Source organism: Tripterygium wilfordii, chromosome 21, assembly GCF_013401445.1.
Source record: "Tripterygium wilfordii isolate XIE 37 chromosome 21, ASM1340144v1, whole genome shotgun sequence".
NCBI lineage: Eukaryota > Viridiplantae > Streptophyta > Magnoliopsida > Celastrales > Celastraceae > Tripterygium > Tripterygium wilfordii.
Window position 1 is genome coordinate 5,847,430 of NC_052252.1, and position 19,778 is coordinate 5,867,207.

General features: G+C 35.6%; 3 protein-coding genes and 1 non-coding gene across 9 annotated transcripts; 2 read left to right on the forward strand and 2 right to left on the reverse strand.

Annotated features, from left to right (window-relative positions):
- Positions 1-1,558: 1,558 nt before the first annotated feature.
- Positions 1,559-7,291, forward strand: LOC119987885 (phosphatidate cytidylyltransferase 1-like). 4 transcript variants are annotated; one of them, XM_038832791.1, is made up of 13 exons: positions 1,559-1,857; positions 2,178-2,237; positions 3,021-3,119; positions 3,404-3,657; positions 3,751-3,905; positions 4,132-4,273; positions 4,726-4,882; positions 5,383-5,430; positions 5,530-5,616; positions 6,030-6,158; positions 6,263-6,319; positions 6,648-6,731; positions 6,837-7,291. In XM_038832791.1, the coding sequence occupies exons 3-13, from the start codon at positions 3,045-3,047 to the stop codon at positions 6,924-6,926; spliced, it is 1,278 nt and encodes a 425-aa protein (XP_038688719.1). In that variant the 5' UTR covers positions 1,559-1,857; positions 2,178-2,237; positions 3,021-3,044; the 3' UTR covers positions 6,927-7,291. The 4 variants fall into 4 exon arrangements, with proteins under 4 accessions (XP_038688719.1, XP_038688720.1, XP_038688718.1 ...); XM_038832792.1 differs by having other exon boundaries at positions 2,178-2,226; XM_038832790.1 differs by lacking the exon at positions 2,178-2,237 and having other exon boundaries at positions 2,969-3,119.
- A 347-nt stretch (positions 7,292-7,638) lies between these two features.
- On the reverse strand, positions 7,639-10,796 carry LOC119989769 (alkaline ceramidase-like). 3 transcript variants are annotated; one of them, XM_038835465.1, is made up of 4 exons: positions 10,630-10,796; positions 9,651-9,714; positions 9,238-9,547; positions 7,639-8,537 (listed from the first exon to the last, which is right to left on the reverse strand). In XM_038835465.1, the coding sequence occupies exons 3-4, from the start codon at positions 9,489-9,491 to the stop codon at positions 8,024-8,026; spliced, it is 768 nt and encodes a 255-aa protein (XP_038691393.1). In that variant the 5' UTR covers positions 9,492-9,547; positions 9,651-9,714; positions 10,630-10,796; the 3' UTR covers positions 7,639-8,023. The 3 variants fall into 3 exon arrangements, with proteins under 3 accessions (XP_038691393.1, XP_038691392.1, XP_038691391.1); XM_038835464.1 differs by lacking the exon at positions 9,651-9,714; XM_038835463.1 differs by lacking the exon at positions 9,651-9,714 and having other exon boundaries at positions 9,238-9,580; positions 10,630-10,795.
- Positions 10,797-15,276: 4,480 nt separating this feature from the next.
- On the reverse strand, positions 15,277-15,386 carry LOC119990279. The gene has a single exon (XR_005466003.1). It is a non-coding gene; the product is annotated as a small nucleolar RNA snoR109 (small nucleolar RNA).
- Positions 15,387-16,582: 1,196 nt separating this feature from the next.
- On the forward strand, positions 16,583-19,769 carry LOC119988122 (probable carboxylesterase SOBER1-like). The gene is made up of 6 exons (XM_038833054.1): positions 16,583-16,890; positions 17,919-17,971; positions 18,475-18,598; positions 18,673-18,794; positions 19,277-19,384; positions 19,472-19,769. The coding sequence occupies exons 1-6, from the start codon at positions 16,587-16,589 to the stop codon at positions 19,559-19,561; spliced, it is 801 nt and encodes a 266-aa protein (XP_038688982.1). The 5' UTR covers positions 16,583-16,586; the 3' UTR covers positions 19,562-19,769.
- Positions 19,770-19,778: the final 9 nt, after the last annotated feature.

Below are 19,778 nucleotides of genomic sequence, written 5' to 3' on the forward strand. Positions count from 1 at the left end.
TGCACCCAGAAATTTCCCACTTGAATAGAAAATTTGAATATATATATCAAAAGAAAATATGTCTCAAATTACCCATTCACAAACTTTTATTACATTGCATGTAAGGGATGGGTTCGAATCCTATCCCTCCCTTCCTCAAACCCCCAAACCCCTGTTTAAAAAAAAAAACAAACACCATTCACAACTTTATTACTCGTGTATATATAACACACTACAACGGAAGTCAATTTATGCTATGCATTCATGGATTAAGATAAACTTGCTCTATAGATGAACATTATTTATACCTCATTTTTTACTAAGTACACTCCATTCTAGTGTATTTTTAAAGAGTTAATATGATATATTTAGTAAAAAAAGGGTATAAATAATGTTAATCGTTGTGTATCTTATCTTGTTTTAAATGTTTTCGTTTACCCCTATGTCTTGACCTCGGATTGTGCACCTACCCATCTATTGGCTATATCCCACACACACGCCCACATATATCTAAAATCTCAAATTCTAGCTAATCTTCAAGTTAGTCCCAAAATGAATGTCAATCCAACAAGTTAACAAGAATATGAATAACTTTAGGGATAAGGCTACTTACATACAAGTTAAAATGCGTGAGAGATGCCCTGCTAATACCCTTAACCCTCGAAACGGTTAAAACATATACTCAAATTGAGGGTACCCAATTTCAAATCCTCACTCCCGCTCATCTACTAAAAAAAATAAAGATTCCCATACTCATCCTAATTATACAACATCAAATTTGGACCATCCAAAGAAAAGAAACTTTAAAAAGAAAGTCATGATCATATGGATACCAAAATCATTTTGGCCCTCCCAATTTTATTTACTTATCAAAATCCTCTCTACTCAGAGGGTTCCAAGAGTCAAAGGATCAAGAAGATCAAACAATCTAATTGCGCTTGGCTAATGATGAATTGACACTTGGATTTGTTGAATGTTCTAGTCAATTAATCACATAATTGGACTAGTTTCTTTATAAGGAAATTTTAATTAATTTACATTGAAGGGACTTCTGAAATTATGTATGTATGCCTCCCTCTCATTATTTTTTTTTCTAATTAATTGACTAGAATTAGTGATCATCAATATCAATACTATAATCCAACATTAAAATTTAGAGAGCGCAATGTTAATTTTTTTATGAGGTCACATAAGCATGAACACTTTCTATATATTTGATACATGTCATTTGTTATTTTTAAAAACAAAAAATTTGATTTTTATATATTCATGTATCATACACATTAACGTAACACTAAGATTAATGTACTACATTAATCAAGATGAATATAAAGATACATTCTTGGAGTAAGACAAGGGTCATGTACACATTTATGACTTATTTATGGATGGAAATTGAATCACTTAGGAAACTATATATATATTTATATATAGGAATCTTAATTCGCTCTCTCCATTCAAACAAATTTAACAGCAATTTCATCACTCACAATAAAATATTAGAGTGATTAAGGAGAGAGAAAATCAAGTAGTTTCTGTTTATATTTGAAACTGGATATTAGGAGAAATAAGACAAGAGAAGAAGAATAGCAAGATGGAGCCTTTAATGCGAAATAATTACTACAAAACATGTATCGCGTGGTAACGCTGTAATATATCAGCGTTAATTCAAGGCTATCCAAGTATAGGCCACTGGGTTGAGAGGAAGGGCAAAGTTGTTAATAAAAAGAATTTGGGCAGGTGTTCAATTTGGGGATTCCACGAAATTAGTAACGAGAACAGACTCGTCCTTCTGCTTTACCTTCTCTTCTCGTCCTCTCTCTGTCGTCCATCTCTCGCGCCTCCCTCTTGCACTGTCACTGAGCCTCTCTGTAACAGGTTTCTTTTTTTTCTCCTGTCTATTTCTATATTTATGTGTTGGCTACGTTGTGTTCGATGAAAGGTTTCATTGGTTCATTGTTTTCTTTGGTGCGGTTTTGCGATGGACATCGATTGGGCTGATTCAGATTTGGGTGCGAACAAGTTTTTTTGTTTAATATATTTTTAAGTTGTAGGAGTTTAATGGTTGAATACTACTCTGTTCTCTGTTAATTTTATGTATGTTGATTTAGTTTTAAATGGAGGTTTTCAATTTTCGGTGAAGTGAAATTTGTTGGGTAAAAAGTGATGTCCAAGGGTTTGAATCTTTTTAATTACAGTGGAAGGAAGTATCGAGGAAGGGAGTGGAAGTTGCTGACTCGTTAAGAGGTGAATGATAGGTGATTACTGATGACGTGGGAGTAACATGATTTGGGCTTAATTTTTCGCATGTTTTTATTGAGATTTGATATGAGTTGGTGGGTAAGCTCATGTAGGACCCATTGCAGAACTGGCATTTTGTTTCATTTTTGTTGCTGCTGCTGTTGTAGCTGTGTTGTTATTGTCATTTAAACTAAGAGGATTTGCACCCGCATCGCTTGTTGTCCTTGCATCTTCACTCGTGAAGCAAAGGGTAAAGTGGGTTTTCGAAAGGTTGATTTTCACTACTTGCAGTTCTAGGGAAATTGAAAGAAAGGGGTGGGCTGGGTTAGGTTGTCTTGGATTTTTTGTATTGTCATCTTCTGTTGATGAATGCACTTTTACCAATGTGGTTTCTAGCACAGTTTCACCATGCAATCTCCAGACATAAGTGGTCTCTTTCACTTGCTGGATACTGCATTTCTGTTTAATACTTTAATTTAGGATTAATGTATTGCACCTGGCTATAAGATGATTATACTAGTATATACTGATTTTAAGAACAAGTAAGGAGCAGTCTGTATATAGTTAATAGCTCTGTGGCTCACATAAGCTGGTCCTCACATCTTCTATTTTGTCTTTAACTATTAGGTTAAGGGTATGTCTGGCTTGTTAGCTCATATGTGTTGCTTTAGCTCATATCATCAATAAAAACTTTTATGGCTTTCCCCAAGTGTTCTTCTATTGTTGTTTTATGTTATTTGATGACCAGGTAACAATTTTATGTACTGCATTGTATGTGGGTTGTTTTCAATTCTCTGTAGCTGGGTAAAGTAGAAACAGCCTCAATGCAAAAGGATAATAGTACCGGAAACGTATCAACGCCTACTGCCAGGTCTCGGCACCGAAGGCGCTCTCAAGAGGTTAGTTACCAATAATTTTAATAAGCCGTTATTTGCTTATTTTTCATTGCCAATTTAGAGAATATTAATATGTAGTATATGAAAATTTTTGACTGTTTTGATCACTGTCATGAAAATTTGGGCGGCCTTTGCTGCGCTCTTTTATACCTCATACTATTTTCTGTTATGCCTTGTTGTGATGCATTCTTGATTAAGTTTTTGGATTAATACTTATATCCAATCACGAGTGTTGCATTAGTATTTGAAGTAGAAATTCTCACAATTACATCTGAATTGGTTGTCAGGCAATTCCGGAGCCTAGCAAAGAAAATGGAGGCCATTTACTTGTTGATGATAATAATAAATACAAGTCATTCTTGATTCGTGCATACTCCACTCTATGGATGATTGGGGGGTTTGCATTTATTGTGTACATGGGCCATCTATATATCACCACAATGGTGGTAGTTATTCAAATCTTTATGGCAAAGGAGCTGTTTAATCTGCTCAGGAAAGCACATGAAGATAGACATCTCCCAGGATTTAGGCTATTAAATTGGTAAGAGTATTCCTTTACTTTCCACATGTCCTTCGAAGTGTGTTTTACATGTATTATTCAAACTACTTTTTTAACTCTTAGATTCTGTATCAGGCACTTTTTCTTCACCGCGATGCTATTTGTGTATGGCCGCATTCTAAGTCAACGCCTTGCCAATACTGTACCCGCTTCAGACAAGTTCTTGTATCGTCTTGTGAGCAGCCTTATCAAGTATCATATGGTCATCTGCTATTCTTTATATATCGCAGGTAGCCATATACTTATGTTTTGGCTTTTTTTTTTAGTCTAATACCTCTAATTTCATACCCATTAACAGATGGTAATAATGTGAAATGATATTGGCTTTTGTATTTATGTATTTTATGCATGAAAGTTCCTTTAAAAATTCTACAGAATTTTCATGACCTATGCTGAGAATTTTTTCGTGGTTCGTTCTATGATGCTGAAAGTATTTTTGTGTTATATTTGGCTTAGGTTTTATGTGGTTCATTCTTACACTGAAGAAGAAGATGTACAAGTATCAATTTGGCCAATATGCATGGACACACATGATTCTGATTGTGGTATTTACACAGTCATCTTTCACTGTGGCGAACATTTTTGAAGGAATTATCTGGTAATTTCTTACTTATATCACTTGCATATCATGATACTCTCTCGATAAATTTTTTGGTTGCATGGTTACTATGTAATTCTTCAGGCATTATCTCTTCCCAATTCCAAAAAATCCAATCCCTAACTGTTTCCCAAAATTCCAATGATCTTTAGTATGATGGTCTAGATATATTGTTATATAAGAAGCTTTTTGAGGGCCAATCATGAATATCATTGCGATTAGTATTTTTGATTGGTAACATGCTTTATGTTGACTGACCCTGAGGTCTAGTGGTAAAGGTAGGTTTGAATACCCCCCCCCCCTCCCCCCATCCCACCCCGCCGTTCTCTTCCCCCTAAAAAAAAGAAGAAGAAATTGACCATTCAATTGAATGTTTATATGGTTTGATTACCTTGCTTCTATTTTTCTCGTGTTTTTTCCTTTCTGATAAATGGGCATATTTGTTAATGTAGGTTTCTTCTTCCAGCAACACTTATTGTCATCAATGATATATTTGCATATATTTTTGGATTTTTCTTTGGGAGAACACCTCTAATCAAGCTATCCCCGAAGAAAACTTGGGAGGGATTCATTGGAGCATCTGTTACAACTATTATATCTGCTTTTGTGGTGAGCATAGATTTCTTTATCTCTTATTAAATGTGATCTTAAGCCCTTTTATGTATATTTTTGTGGCTAAAGAATTCTGTGTGAATATGCTAAGTGCTTCAGTTGGGCAATGCACTTCACCATACCTATGTTTGTGACATCTTTTACAAATTGTATTCTTCTCGTCACTTCAAGTAGTTTGTAACTAAGCATCTGCTATGTAACAGTTTATGATAAGTGCTTCCTTTGAAATCTTTCCATTGCTTCATGCCATGTTTCTGCATTTCAAATTTTATACGTATGATTAATTCTTTCTCAAAGCGATCATCAAAAATAATGAGGGGAAACAAAAGGCTTTCATATATCAAGTAGAATACAAATACCAACAACAGCTCCTGTTCTTCGAGTACATAAGCTTAACTTTTAGAATTGATAGTTAAGCTTTATCCTTTTTCCCCACATTCTTACCTTTCTCTCCCTCTCTCTCAAGAAAGATTTTTTTTTTTGTTCTCATTATGCAGCTTGCGAATATGATGGGGCGTTTTCAGTGGATGACATGTCCAAGGAAGGTATAGTATTTGCTTAATATATGACTAATGGATGCTTTAGAAATATACTTATGCTTGAAAGAAATTTGTGGTAATGTTTTTCGTGCATAACACTTGCAGGATTTATCTACCGGTTGGCTTCATTGTGATCCCGGGCCAGTATTTAAGCCGGAGCATTATACTTTACCTGGATGGTTGCCTAAATGGGTGAGTAACTGGTGTTTGGTTGGATTTGAAATCAACCTAGTTTTTGCTTATTGAAGACCATTAAAAAAAGAATCAGACAAAATTGTATTTTGCTCAATTTCCTACCCAAAAGTAGCATAATGTTCGATGCTCGAGGGAAGTGAATTGACTATGTTTTACATTGCACCAATGTGTCGTTGTGGCATTCGGTTTGATAGATTCCTGAGACATTTGTTCATACGATGGATTATGCTCAGTCACTCAAATGCGTTATTTTGCTTGATAGTTTGAACTTTGAAGCATGGCATTCAATCTGAAATACAAGCCTTAGAAGTTCTTTATGCAATTTTAATTTTGTGTTTAGAAATTCAATTTCTATTTGTTTTCAGTTAAGGATTAATGATTTTTCCTGTGCTTGCTATTCTCTTATGCAGTTTCCTTGGAAGGAGATAGATATTCTGCCTCTTCAATGGCATGTTCTCTGTCTTGGTTTGTTTGCATCAATAATAGCACCTTTTGGAGGCTTTTTCGCAAGTGGTTTTAAAAGAGCTTTTAAGATCAAGGTGCGTTTTTTATGCTTTGCCGATCCTAACTGTTGCTAGATGGCATGGCTTGCTGTACACTTTTTCACGCCATTACTAAATGTATTCCCTTTCATTTGCCACAGGATTTTGGTGATAGTATTCCTGGACATGGTGGGATTACAGATAGAATGGACTGCCAGGTGAGTTGCGATGAGATTTATAAGGGTTCTATTTTCTCCTGTAATTATTTTGTGAATGAGAGGATGAGCTTTCCTATTTCCCCTTTCCTTTTGTCGTTTTACTTTGGTGGGTAACATGCTTCTGCACACATTTGATTTTCATTCAAATTTTGAATTTTATTGGTGCTGCTATAAGCATAAAGGATATTGTCCTTTACCATGCTTAATTATCTTGTGATTGACAAAATGCTGCTCATCCTTGCTAAAATATCGTGGGTCATCATTCATTGCTTTAGTTACCCAAGGCAGGCATTGATTAAGCTCTGATTAACTTAATCATTTGATGTAGATGATTATGGCTGTCTTTGCATATATCTACCACCAGTCATTTGTTGTGTCTCAAAGCCTTACTGTCGAAACAATCTTGGATCAGGTATGTTTGTCACGTTATTCCCTGTTAATCTCCATCTATATTGATACACAGCGGCACGGACGGACATTGAATCAATTTATGTTGATGGTTTACTTTTCTTTCCAGATATTGGCAAACATAAGCTTCGAAGAACAGTATGCCTTGTACACAAAGCTTGGTGAGATCATCCAGGACAGGCTGACTGGACCCTCTTAAGATTTTGGTCCTCTCTTTCCGTTGATCCACCTCACGGATCCCAAAATCCAAGCGGAGCACGTTCTATCCATGGTGGCGTAGCAAATGGAAGAAAGACTATTGATTTGTACATGTCTTTCCTGTTTTCGATTTCAGTAGTTAGGCGGAGTCATTTCTTAGCGAGCATACTATGTACAGTGTATTCTAACCAACTCAAATACAGGGAGGGACTCCTACCGGAGCAAATTATGGTTCCTCTCTTATCTCCTAGTTTTTTTGACTTGACATGGAATGTTTCGTCATATAGCTACTGTAATATCGGAGATCTGAACAATGCCATATCAGATTATCAGAAAACTATAAAGAATAATATGCACTTTCAACAATGTATCTCTCAGCGGATCGCGAAACCAATCATTGACCCTGCTTGGGGCACTCTAGATTTCAATATATACTCCACCCTGCTTGGGGCATTCTAGATTTCAATATATACTCCTTTCCTGTCCAAGCGACTTACTACAAACAAACAAGGTTCCAGGGCAAAGAAAACTAATGTAGGAATCTAGCAATCAGACTCTGGATGCATGATTGCATGCAGAGGCTTAATTATACATGTCAAAACAAGTGCAATTGCAGCACAAAATATATCTTTCCAAGAACATCATCATATCAGGCTAAATGAGGAGAAACAATGGCACCACAAAACAACGTAAATCAATAAAGGGAATCGATAAGGAAAACAAATTTGTAAATTTACAGTTATCCTACCAAACGAGCATAACTGACATAATAAGAAACAATTCCATGAAAGAGTTCGAAAACAATTTCATACATCTCATGTTTATAAAGCAGACTTTCAAAAAAATAATCTAAGTAATCAACCATAAAAGCATCTAGTACTGACTGCCCAAAAGGCCAAAACTCAAAACAGGATATAAAATATTGTACATATCCTACTTTTACAATGAAAATTTGATGCCAGCTCAAAAGCAGATTCAACATTCTTTAGCTCCAACCAGAATAGCAAAAAACTTGACTGACTACCTATCTTGTGCGATAAAAACCTTCTTGGACTTCCATGCATTGAATTAGAAGTAGAAAACATAATCTTTATTCTGTCATTGCGTTTTAGGCTTTTCGATCTTCACATAAGGCAAAAACCCCATGAAATGGCCAACTTTTGGAGCCCAACCCCGTTGTTGGGCACGGCAAAACATCAAGAATGTGTTTGCAAAGTACGAGTTAAAACCCATGAAGATGTGCCACAAGGCATGACCCTGGGGGTTGACGGGCCAACCTGATATCTGCTTACAGAAAAGCCGATCACATAGCCAAAACATGGTAGCTAGAAAAAGAGTTGCTACATAGAGCTTTGCAAGCCGCTTAGCAGACATGTCCTCAGTGTGAATGTAGTACTTGTACATTCGAGGAATGCAAAGGAGGCATAAGATCACATAATGCACCTTGAAGCCAGTACCAAATCGTATCACTGCATGCAAAACAGCAAAGAGAGCACCATAGAGGAAAAGGAAGGTGGGCATTGTGCTTCGATAGTGCCAATCAGGTGAGTAGAGAATGTACATATATAAGAGCATCTCCCATACCATAGGGGTTTCATCACCTTGCTGTTGCCTGGGAACAAATTATTAATGATCTTCAGAGGTGGCTCTCGACAGCCAATGAAAAAATCAATAATGAGTTGAACCTCAAGCTTAAAAGTCAACATCATCAACAACAACTAAAAGTATTTTTTGCTGTCATTTATCTGCCCGATGTGCCCCTACCCCACAACCCCCTCAACAGGGAAAAAAGACTCGGCAATTTTGGTTTCATGTAGTGTTTTACTAATAGGGTGGTCACTGATACAGTTCTTCAACATTCACAGATTCACCTCTTTAAACAACCCAACCTTTCTAAAGAGGAAAGGCTTAAAAGTACAAAATCTTGAAAACTATGCACAACTACTGGCCAAATTAATTTAGTTTGTCAATGCTAAGAACTCAATAATGTTAAGGAACAACCAACAAAATAAATAGACGAAAGTGATACGTACACTTGTTGCAATGTAGCATGACCCAGATAAAAAAGACTCAGCAATTTTGGTTTCATGTAATGTTTTACACTTTTACTAATAGGATGGGCAATGATACATTTCTTCAACAATTCACCTCTTTAAACAACCCAACCTCTAGAAAATGAGGAAAGACTTGAAAGTACAAAATTTTGAAAACCCTGCAAAGCTACTGGCCTAATTAATTTAGTTTGTCAATGCTGAAAACTCAATAATGTTAAGGAACAACCAATATGATAAATAGATGAAAGTAATACGTACACTCGTTGCAATGTAGCATGATATAACATGCTTCCAATAGAAAGTATCATATTAGATATGTGAAGAACTGTGAATCTCTTCTCGAACCGTTGTCTTAATGCATTTATAAGGCCCACAAGTGCCAAAATGATAGCTGGAATGTTCGATAGGGTGTTGTAAAATTCCGCAATATAAGACGAGCGGGAATAATTGGTCTCACAACACTCAATCGTGGATGTGACTGGACCCCAAAAGCTAGATAATCCTTCAGCCATCTCCTCTATTTATGCCCAAATAGTGAATAGTTCCAAGATGTATTGTAAAAATATGGCTGTAGAGTTCAAGGAAGCAGCAAGTTATAAGCCTGAAAAACAAGCACAAACTTCAGTTCCCTGAAATTTATTGGCAAAGAATCAGAAGCAAAATTTACTTACATATGAGCACATCGAATTAATTGAACAAGCTAGTGAACATGGTTGGCAAACACTAGAACTTTAGCTGCTCCACCAAAAATTCGTCCATTAAACACACATGTACCATTCAAAATGTGAAATGTCTAATAGTTGGGTTCAAAGGCCAGAAGATCATCATTTTATACCATACCCAAAAATATTAAGCAACCAAAATAAGATAAGCTTAGTTAACTCACAGGTCACAACATTTTCAAGCACGAATTTTCATTTCAATAATATTATTGATCTATGTAGCACAGATATAGACACGGGACACATATACAATACAGACACAGACACTCTGTTTTGGAGTGAGTGTCAGTGTCCAACACGTATCGGACACAGATACACTCGGACACGTGACAAATACGTGCAACGAATAACCTCCATTGCAAAGAAATCTCCCCTTAGCTCTAATCAGGTCAATAGGCACTTCATGTGCTCAATTTCAGATAGCTTATATTCTTCCATCACTTGCAAAAACACACCATACTGTGAAATAAAGCCACAAAGTAATATGAACTCCTGAAATGCATTCTACATATTTCTTAATCCGTAAAATCTCGATCTAATCGACCCTTCTTATTCCATGAACATCAAACAAACAAAAAAATAATGGGGTTTCGAATTACAACCGACAATGTTGCTTTCTCGCTAAGAAAAATATCAATACAAAAGGACTAATCACACATCTAACAAATATAAACAAAAGGCACAAAGATTCAACAAAAAAGTCGAACCACCCACGATATAAATAACAAGACAATACGGAATTCAACAGCCCAATCGGTTCAGTTGCAGGAAACAAACACAATAATCCCAATTAAATCTCTGAAAAAGATCCAATCAGTTCAACCCCTTAAATCCTTTGAACTAATGCCAAATCACACACAAGGAGGGGAAACGTAATAGTAGGAAAAAAAAAGTGCATCTAATCTAACAAAAGCAGTAAACAACGAACTGGATCTCATTCCAACTTCTTTGCTTAGCTTCAACGCTCTCCGTTCTCCCGTGTAATTTTGACGGCAAATTAGGGTGATGGAAGAGAATAATATTTTCGGCTTCCAAAGCGAAGGAAGACTGCTTTCCTTCTCTCTTTTTTTTTTTTTCTTTCTTTCCTGGAAAACAATCAATTTTATTCTTATTTTTAAAAAAAAATTATACGAAAGGATGGCTTACAGCTTATACGAAAGGTGTTCTCCCTGTTCCCGTAACTGTGATCAGCTACTTAATTTCTCATTCAAGGCATGCGGGTTTGGATTGAGGAGGTACATTGTTCGGTTGTGCATATTATTCAGGCGGAGAAGTCTTCTTGGAATTCAACTCTTCAAAGCCATGCTAATGACTGCTATTGAGTTATTCCGTTAAGTTTTGTTTTAGTTAAAGACTGTCTTGATTTGTTCATTATTTTATGATGTTGATTGTATTCCACCTATATGGTGGCCCGAGGGCCCATAATGGCCTCCATTTCTATTACTTACGAGTCGAGTATATGAATATATATCCGGTCTCTTGACCTTTTCAAAAAAAAAAAAACTGTGATCAGCTACAGTTTGGGCTGAACTGTAATTAAACTCATTTGGCCCAAATAGGCCCAAGTTCCTTCTGGTCCATGCAGTTTGGCCATATATTAAAATTTTCCATCGGCAAACTTTAATCACATCCTTATATTTATTAAAGACACCCCATCAACTGATTTTTATGAGGGATTGTCAATTTAAGTTGGGTTGTTTTTAATAAACTTCGGGGTGTGACTAAAGTTTACATTTCGCATCTTGCATTTTATTAAGAAGATATGTTCTAATTGCTTTTTTTTATTTTAGGGAAAATAGAGGGGATGCTCGAACTCGATATCTCTATTAGATACCATACACATGAGTGTTATATGAGTTACTCATGGCTCTCAGATATGTTCTACCTTTGGTCCTATGTATGTATGTTGTCTTATATAACCTCCAAATGCAATTATTCACTTAGACTAGATGACATTAATGTTGGTTCTTGTTTATAATATGTGAAGGAAAACAGTCTTTTTTCTTTTTTTTTTTGAAGAGGAAGGAAAACAGTGTTAAAAAGGAGTAACAACAGCATTCACATGCAATTGTGTAATTACTAATTACTGTTACAATGTATTGGACACACTTCAGGTTCATTGTAGATGTGCTTCTATTATTTTCCACGTAAAGCTAGCTAGGATAAGCTGACATGCATGGCTACACAGTAATTCTAGTTATGTGTGCCACTCTCAGTCTTGTGACCAGTCTGTGTGTGGTGAAACGCACGAATCACGCATCAAACGGAAACTCCGGTCAGTGACTCATTTATCGCATGCGAAAAATAAATACTCAGGGGTTGCTTAGTACGGCATGCTTCAACTGAATATTCAATACGTAGAGCATTTAATTATAAAATTAAATTTTCCTTTTCAAAGATCTTTCCCTTCCTCCGGGGTAGGGGTGTCCATAACCGATCCGTAAACCGAGAATCGATCCATAGCCGTGATTATTCGATTTTCGATTCAGTTTTTTCGGATATGATTATGATTTTAATAAAATTTCGGATATTTTTTTTGGTTACAGTTACGGTTATAACCGAAAAATATTAATGTATATTATATATATTATATAAATATCCAAACATTATGATATATATGATATATGATATATTATATTATATATATTATATAAATATCCAAATATTATATACATTATATATATATATATATATATATATATATATATATATATATATATAAAAGTTACATATTTAGATTAAAACTTTGATTATATCTTCATAATAAATTATAAATTTAGATTCCAATTAACCTAATCATTACACAAATTATAAATTAAGATTGATTAGTTGAAACTCATGGTGGCCTTATCATTTTAAAATTAATATAAATTAAGATTGATTATTCCTAAAGTGAAAGTGGAGAGACATTTTCATGTATGTTTTTTTTTCTTAATCATATTATTTATCTCGTTCTTGTAAATTTATTTTTCTTTAATTGTGATGAAATAATATATTTATTATCATTATCATGAATTTTTATCAAACTTTGTTAGATGGAGTTGGAGTTGATCATGGCTATTTTCTTACTCTATTTGAGATTTATTCATATTTTTTCATTTCTTCAGAAACAGAAAACCGATCCGATCCGATCAAAAAAATATGGTTATTTCGGTTTGGTTATCCGAACTATATGGTTCGATTATGGATTCTAAAATATCATAATCGAATCGATTCGGACATTTTGGTTATGGTTAAAAACTGAACCGAAAATCGAATGAACACCCCTACTCTAGGGGAGAAGCAATACAGGGGCTAGCCCCCTCCCCCAAAATTTGGAAAAAAAATTAGCGCACCTGTCGATAAAATTTTTATGTTAAAATCAATGTAGAAAAAAGAAAATAATAAAGTAATAACAAAGACATAAGGATATACGTGGTTAAGCAATTTGTCAAGTTCACGAAATGTCTAATCTTTTACGGAAACACTACACATCCATAAACTTACATAAACATGTGGCATGCCTATGTGATTTCTTTAATAAAGTTTGTTTATTTTTTTTAATCTATGTGGTATGTCTTTTTTGTTTGCCACCTAGATTATGTAAGTTTATGGATAGAAAAATTATGAACGTATATCATTTTGGAATCTTTTATTCAAGAAGTGAGTCAGTGTTTATCAAAAAAAAAGAAAAGAGTGAGTCAGTCTCTATCAAATGTTTGAATAATACATGTATTTATAGTGTTTCGGAGGTTAAGTATTGTTGCACCATTTTGAGATAACTTCCTACAATAGTTGTTGTTCGAACCGCTACCTTGGAGAAATTGGAACTACTCATCGGTTGAAACTGTTTTGTCACCATCATCTTATATGTACGGAGGAATAACCTCCTCAGCTCAGTATCTTCAATATTTTACTCCACAACATCTATAATCTAGGCTTTGTCATTTTTTCTAAAGTTTTTTTTAGATTGTCCTTATTGGAATACAAGTTTTAAGTTTTGTCCTCATGGATAAAAACCCTTTAAATTTGTTATAATGTTATGGAATCTACATTAATCTATTAAAACCCATGTCTGACGTCCACATAGATGTCTCGTCTCCTTGGTGAGCCCAAGTGAGCCTTGAGCCCGGTCATTATTAGGCCCATTTCTCACAAGTGAAAAGTGATGGCTCACTCAAGGGAAGTCAACGCGTAGGGTGTGCACGAGGTCGAGTCTGACCCGACCCGATTTATCAAACACTTTTTGGACTCGACCGATAACTGTTAAGGGTTGCCGGATAAGTAGGGCCCAGCCCAGAAGATAAAACAAGACTAATGTCTGGTGATTGATGACAGAGAAGTTTTTTGTGCTATAAAAAAAAAATTATTAAAGAAAGATAACAAATTAAATGAACCCACTTCTCTTCACAGCCTTGATGACCTAACTTGACGAGAATCACAATATCAAGCTTTAGAATAAGAAGCTGCTAATAACAATTTAACAAGGCCCACTCCAACCCAACATCTATTTATTTTGAATATGGACGTTAAAAAAGGCATGATTCATTGAAATTAATTGAAATGCCGTGTAATCTTTTCCCAAAGACATTTGTAGGAAAACCCGAGGGACTGAAGAAGGTGACAAGGGTGATGTGCATTGGCAATGGACATTCCCTCCATGGAGGAGAAATGGGTTTGTCAGAGTGTGAATAGGTTGTTGCAAGAAGATCAATTCTCGGGGGAAGGCTTTCGATTGCTGAGATGATTTTGGGAGGAAGGATGGGATGAGATTTGGTTACTTGACTGCTGCTTTCAATGGCAGTGGCAATGGGATGTGATTGTGAAAATAAATTTAAAAAGAGTGCCAGTTCAGTTCTTTGAAGTTTTCGAGGGGTCTTGTGTAAAGTTTTGATGTTCATTACCCCAATAGAAGCCCATATTTTTGAACCATAAATTAAAGTCCGTTCTAGCTCTAAAATTATTTGGTTCAAATGTTTTACAACTTTGTCTCTTAACATACGCACCAAGCCCAGTCTCAACTCTCAAAGCTCAAAAGGCCTCTTTTTTGGCTTCGAACTTCCAATTAAGCTGAAGTTGGCTCAGGCCCAATTCTCCTCCAATACAATTTCGCACTTTTTTTACCAGAACAAATAACATACAATTTTGTATATAATTTTGTCTTTGACATGAGTATAAACTCAGACTATATGAACCTAAATTCAGGATATAGATTGCACATAGAGAAGTTTCCACACAATTTGGTCCCTGGTCCTACAAATATTCAGTACTAATTTATCAGCCAATTGGTTAATTTCACACTTACTATGTTAAAGAAATCCGAGAAGCAGATTAAAAATTAAATCTTGAATTACTTATGAGTTTTGACAAAAAGAGGAAGAAGAAATGTGGGCACCCATAGACGCAAGCTGCTGAAAAATCAAGGCACCTTGCCTGGAAAGTGACCTCAAAATAGAGAAATGTACGAAAGGGGTATCTCAAAACGGCTAAATCCTATGCCGTTTCATTACTGTCTCCCTTCTCATACAACAAACACGAAAACATTAACTCGGTGTTTGGAAAGAGATTTAAGATTGAAAGAGGAAGAAAGTAAAAAAAATGTAAGAAGTTCGGTAAGCAGATATGTTGACGGCAGAGACTTCATTGAAATCTCAAACAACAACCGGCCAGTTAACTTCTCTGCCTGTTTCGATTTAGCTACAGCCGATTCGGCAATTCAAGATCAAGGCTACTAATCAATCCCTTCTCTTGGTACATGCAGCCTCACCATCAAAAAAAATCACAAAGAAAAAAAAAACCCTAATTCTTGATAGAAGACGCAGAGGCGGAAGAAGGACAAAGTGAAACGTGAACCCTAACCCTTGCAAGATAGAGAGATGCTTATAAAGCCGTTTACGAGCGAAGTGAAAGGATCCTAGCCGCACATCTTACATGAGATGCGATTCGGTGAAACGCATGCTATGTGACAAGGTGCACTCGTCATCTTAATCATACATTTGATCAAGAATTCTTTTGTTTGAGCCGGGCCTGATCAAGAACAAGAAATATATTCATTATTTACTTATTTTCAAATTCATGTGCGAGTAGTTGGACTTGTGTGATTGATTGAGGAAGATATCGATCAGTTGGGTGTGTGTATGAGTGTGACATGGCCTAGTTCTTAACAGTGCCTCTATAAGTTGGGCCTAGTGCCTCTATAAGTTGGGCCTACTTGATCTCTAAAGAGAAACTAATAAACCCTTTAAGGCTCAAGACCTTCACACAGAATAACTTAGAGCATCCACAATGGTGTTATATTTGATATTGTTAACAACATTTTTTGAATAAGTATAGTGTTATATCATCACAATGGATATAATGGAGTGTATTTTAAATACTTGAAATGTTACTTTTTTTGATAAGTATAACGCTACATATACACAATGGGTGAAAAAACGACACTTGAAAATTTAGTTGTAGAAAAATGATACTTGAGAGTTGGAATATATACATATAGTTGATGAATAGTGGAGAGATAGATGATGGAAAGGAAGAGAGATGTAATGAAAAATAAGAGAGATGATGGAAAGAAAGAGAGTGAAGATTAAAAAGAAGAGAGAGATGATAAAAAGGAAGAGAGAGAAAATAGAGAAAATGAGTATAGAATATTGGAATGTATAGAGTGTTGATGAATATTGTTTATTGTGGGACCCACTCACTCAATTAAATTGTATTATATAGGAGAGAGGAGAAGAAAGGAAATGATTTTGGAGGACAGGATTACATTTTTACCACTGTGGATGCTCCCAATTAACTAAAGAAAGTGATGGCTTACTGGAAAATGGACAGTGTTAGTTGGGCTGGACTATAATGTGGGGGCCCAAACAACAATACTAGGCCCGAGATCCAGAAGAATCCGAAAAGGACATGCACGGGTATGCAAAGCCGGATCGCCATGGACGACTGGAAATGAAGCTTACACTGTTGACAACGCCAATTGCACTTCTTATAGTGACGCTAGGTAGTACCTTCGTTTTTATACTAGTGTCCCAGTCGAGCCGATCTACGAGACACCCAGACTCGATGTCTCGAAGCTTTATTCTGTGGCTTCACGGTTTGGGTGACTCTGGCCCCGCCAACGAACCCATCAAGTCTCTCTTCACTTCTGCAGAATTTAGGAATACCAAATGGGCCTTCCCTTCTGCTCCCAACAAACCAGTCACCTGCAACTGTAAGGGTTTTTATCTTCGTTGGTTTCGTTTGATTACTTATGTGCGTGTATGATTTGTGTGGGGTTTGCTCAATTTTTTGTTCTGTTTAGTTTGATTAATGACTTTGTTTCCTGGATTTGAATGAAATTTATGATAATGGTGAATGGTTACGAATGTAGTTGATGGTTTTGTGTATTGGGTGATACGGATTGTGAGTAGTCCTTCATCTTACTTAATTTAGAAAAATTTATGAAATACCTTGTTTTGCATTTTTTTTATCCTTCATTATACTAAATTTATCCATTGGTTACAGCATGTCATCTCGACATGCAATATATAAGAATCATATGTTCAAGTATAAAATAGGCAAACTAAGCAGCACATTGGATGATGGACAATACTAAAATCACTTGCTTCCATAAGTTGTTTGGATTGTCGCACTTGGAGGTTCTTTTGCTTGTTTTATCTACTTCTTTATGCAAGTTTTATTGAAAATTTAAATGACGAGTGAGTGCTTATGAGTTGGTGTAGATTTTTGGATGTTTATTGTTGATTAAGTTGATGCTTTTGGTTGTAACATCCTTGAATCTTACCATCTCATCTTAATCACAAAGCTTCAGTCTAGTTATCTGTTATCCATTAATGCATCAATTATTTGTGGCGTTCTTATTGAATATTCTAGAGTCCTAGACATACACATTGCATACATACATATATGTATAGATATGGAAGTTGCTATTACTTGTCCTAGTATCTTTGGGCTACTACTCCTTTAGTGGAATGCACTACATAATGTCTCGCAATGAGCATATTTGGACCATTATCATGATCTTAAACTTCCATGTGCTTAGTTTGTTCGGGGGTCTTTGATTGCTGATGAATGTTGAGTTTCTTTTAGTTTCTTTTTTATTTGCCCGTTTGGTTTAAAATAAAATCTTCTAGGTGTCTTCTACTGTAGCTGACGTTATTAATTCAATTATTTTTTAGATGTTTTGAATTTTCTTATGTCATGTATCATATATGATGGTGCTATCTGTTATCCTTGTAGATGGCGCTACTATGCCTTCATGGTTTGACATTCTCGAGATTCCTGTGACTGCTGTAAGTGATGCTTGTCGTCCACCGTTTTCTAGCTAAAATACGCCACTCAAACTATTTTTGTTTTTCAAATTTTCTTCTACGCATCTGCATCTCACTGGATAAATCTTATCTCTTATGCCATTAAGGTCCAACCAAAATGTTCAGAAGGCTTTTACTTCGCAGTTACAAGTCTATAAGGAGCCTATTTATAGTATGATTAAAAGGAATTTTGGAATCAACTTATTATTTTCCTCTTGAATTATGTATCTGTATTTTATTCAAGATGATACCCCCAGTTCATCTAGTTTCCTGTACACATATCCTGCAAGAACCCATATGTCTTGAATACCATTGGTCATTGAAGTCCTCCACGCCATGTTCATCATTCCTAAGTGATGTCACAGGCACTTCTTGAAGTTTCTGAGATGGGAACTTCCCTTGTTTTGGACTGTACCAGATGATTATGCAAAAGTTCTGATTTTGTGCACATTATTAATCTACTTTGTTTTGTTGATATACCATAGGATTCCCCAAAGGATGAAAGTAGTGTGCTGAAAGCTGTTCAGAATGTGCACGCACTGATTGACAAGGAAATAACCTCAGGGACAGATCCTAAAAATGTATTTTTGTGCGGATTCAGTCAAGGAGGTATATCCTTTGACAACATGTCTGGTTTTACTTACGTGTAGTCTGTTGCTGCAACTGCTTACAAGCTCTTGCAGGTGCTTTAACTTTGGCAAGTGTTCTGCTGTACCCTAAAACACTTGGAGGAGGTGCAGTCTTTAGTGGATGGGTTCCCATTAATACTTCAATGATGGAACAATTTCCACCAGATGCAAAGAAGGTACTTCTGTTCTACAACACCAAAGTCCACTCTTTAGATTTTGAAAATACATTTTATCATCGCCTTCTCTCCCCCTCCTTTCTAGTAAATCCAATTTGGTAATTAGATTTTGCTGTCTTCAAGTATGTGGAAACTGGAAAATAATACATTATTGGCTATTGCCTTGTTGCTGAAGTTGGATATGGTTTATTGCCAAGAGTCTTGAACTTGAGAAATTTACTATTTCTTTTCCCTCTAATTGAGATTTATTCAAGCATTTTAAGTTGATTTAACTAAATGGCACACAATTTTTTGGTGCACGGCTTCAGTTTGTCTTGGAAGGACTTTGTTTTGGCCTCTGTTTAGACTAACAAGTATATTTGATATATTCACATTTCTACAATCGAATAAAACATTGAAAGGAAGGAAAAAAATAGTTATAAGATATCCATCTAAATTACATTCCTTTTTGATTAATGTTTAGATCCAAACAATTTTTGCAGACACCTATACTGTGGTCTCACGGAATGGCAGACCAAACAGTATTGTTTGAAGCTGGACAAGCAGGGCCCCCTTTCCTCGAAAAAGCAGGTGTTAGCTGCGAGTTCAAGGTATTATACATATTACTCAAATACTCCGGTTTTTTAATTAATAATGCTTGAAACATAGTTTCCGACCAACAATCTTGATTCTTGTAGGCATATCCTGGCCTTGGACATTCAATTAACAATTTGGAGCTGCAATATCTGGAGTCATGGATCAAGACACGTCTGCAGAGCTCTTCCTAGAGGATATAATTATTGATCTTCTATAAATAGTCATTAGGACTTGGTGTTAGTTTATTTTACCTAGCCTGGGAAGACTGAACCACCTCCTTATTCTGTTCTATATAACAGCGGTTACTCGCTTGTGTGTTGTTTGATTTAATCTTCCCATATACGTAATAACTCTATTAAATTCCTGAGGGTATAGTTTCCACATATGGAAGATACCATATCTCAGATT

Excerpts from the sequence above, each read along its gene's own strand:
- LOC119987885 (XM_038832791.1), top strand. The coding sequence starts at position 3,045 with ATGCAAAAGGATAATAGTACCGGAAACGTATCAACGCCTACTGCCAGG. Across the intron at positions 6,320-6,647 it reads CAGATAGAATGGACTGCCAG|ATGATTATGGCTGTCTTTGC; the intron begins GTGAGTTGCGAT and ends CATTTGATGTAG. Across the intron at positions 6,732-6,836 it reads TCGAAACAATCTTGGATCAG|ATATTGGCAAACATAAGCTT; the intron begins GTATGTTTGTCA and ends TTTTCTTTCCAG.
- LOC119989769 (XM_038835464.1), bottom strand. The coding sequence starts at position 9,491 with ATGGCTGAAGGATTATCTAGCTTTTGGGGTCCAGTCACATCCACGATT. Across the intron at positions 8,538-9,237 it reads CATGCTACATTGCAACGAGT|GCAACAGCAAGGTGATGAAA; the intron begins GTACGTATTACT and ends ATTTGTTCCCAG.
- LOC119988122 (XM_038833054.1), top strand. The coding sequence starts at position 16,587 with ATGCACGGGTATGCAAAGCCGGATCGCCATGGACGACTGGAAATGAAG. Across the intron at positions 18,795-19,276 it reads TTCCACCAGATGCAAAGAAG|ACACCTATACTGTGGTCTCA; the intron begins GTACTTCTGTTC and ends CAATTTTTGCAG. Across the intron at positions 19,385-19,471 it reads GTGTTAGCTGCGAGTTCAAG|GCATATCCTGGCCTTGGACA; the intron begins GTATTATACATA and ends TGATTCTTGTAG.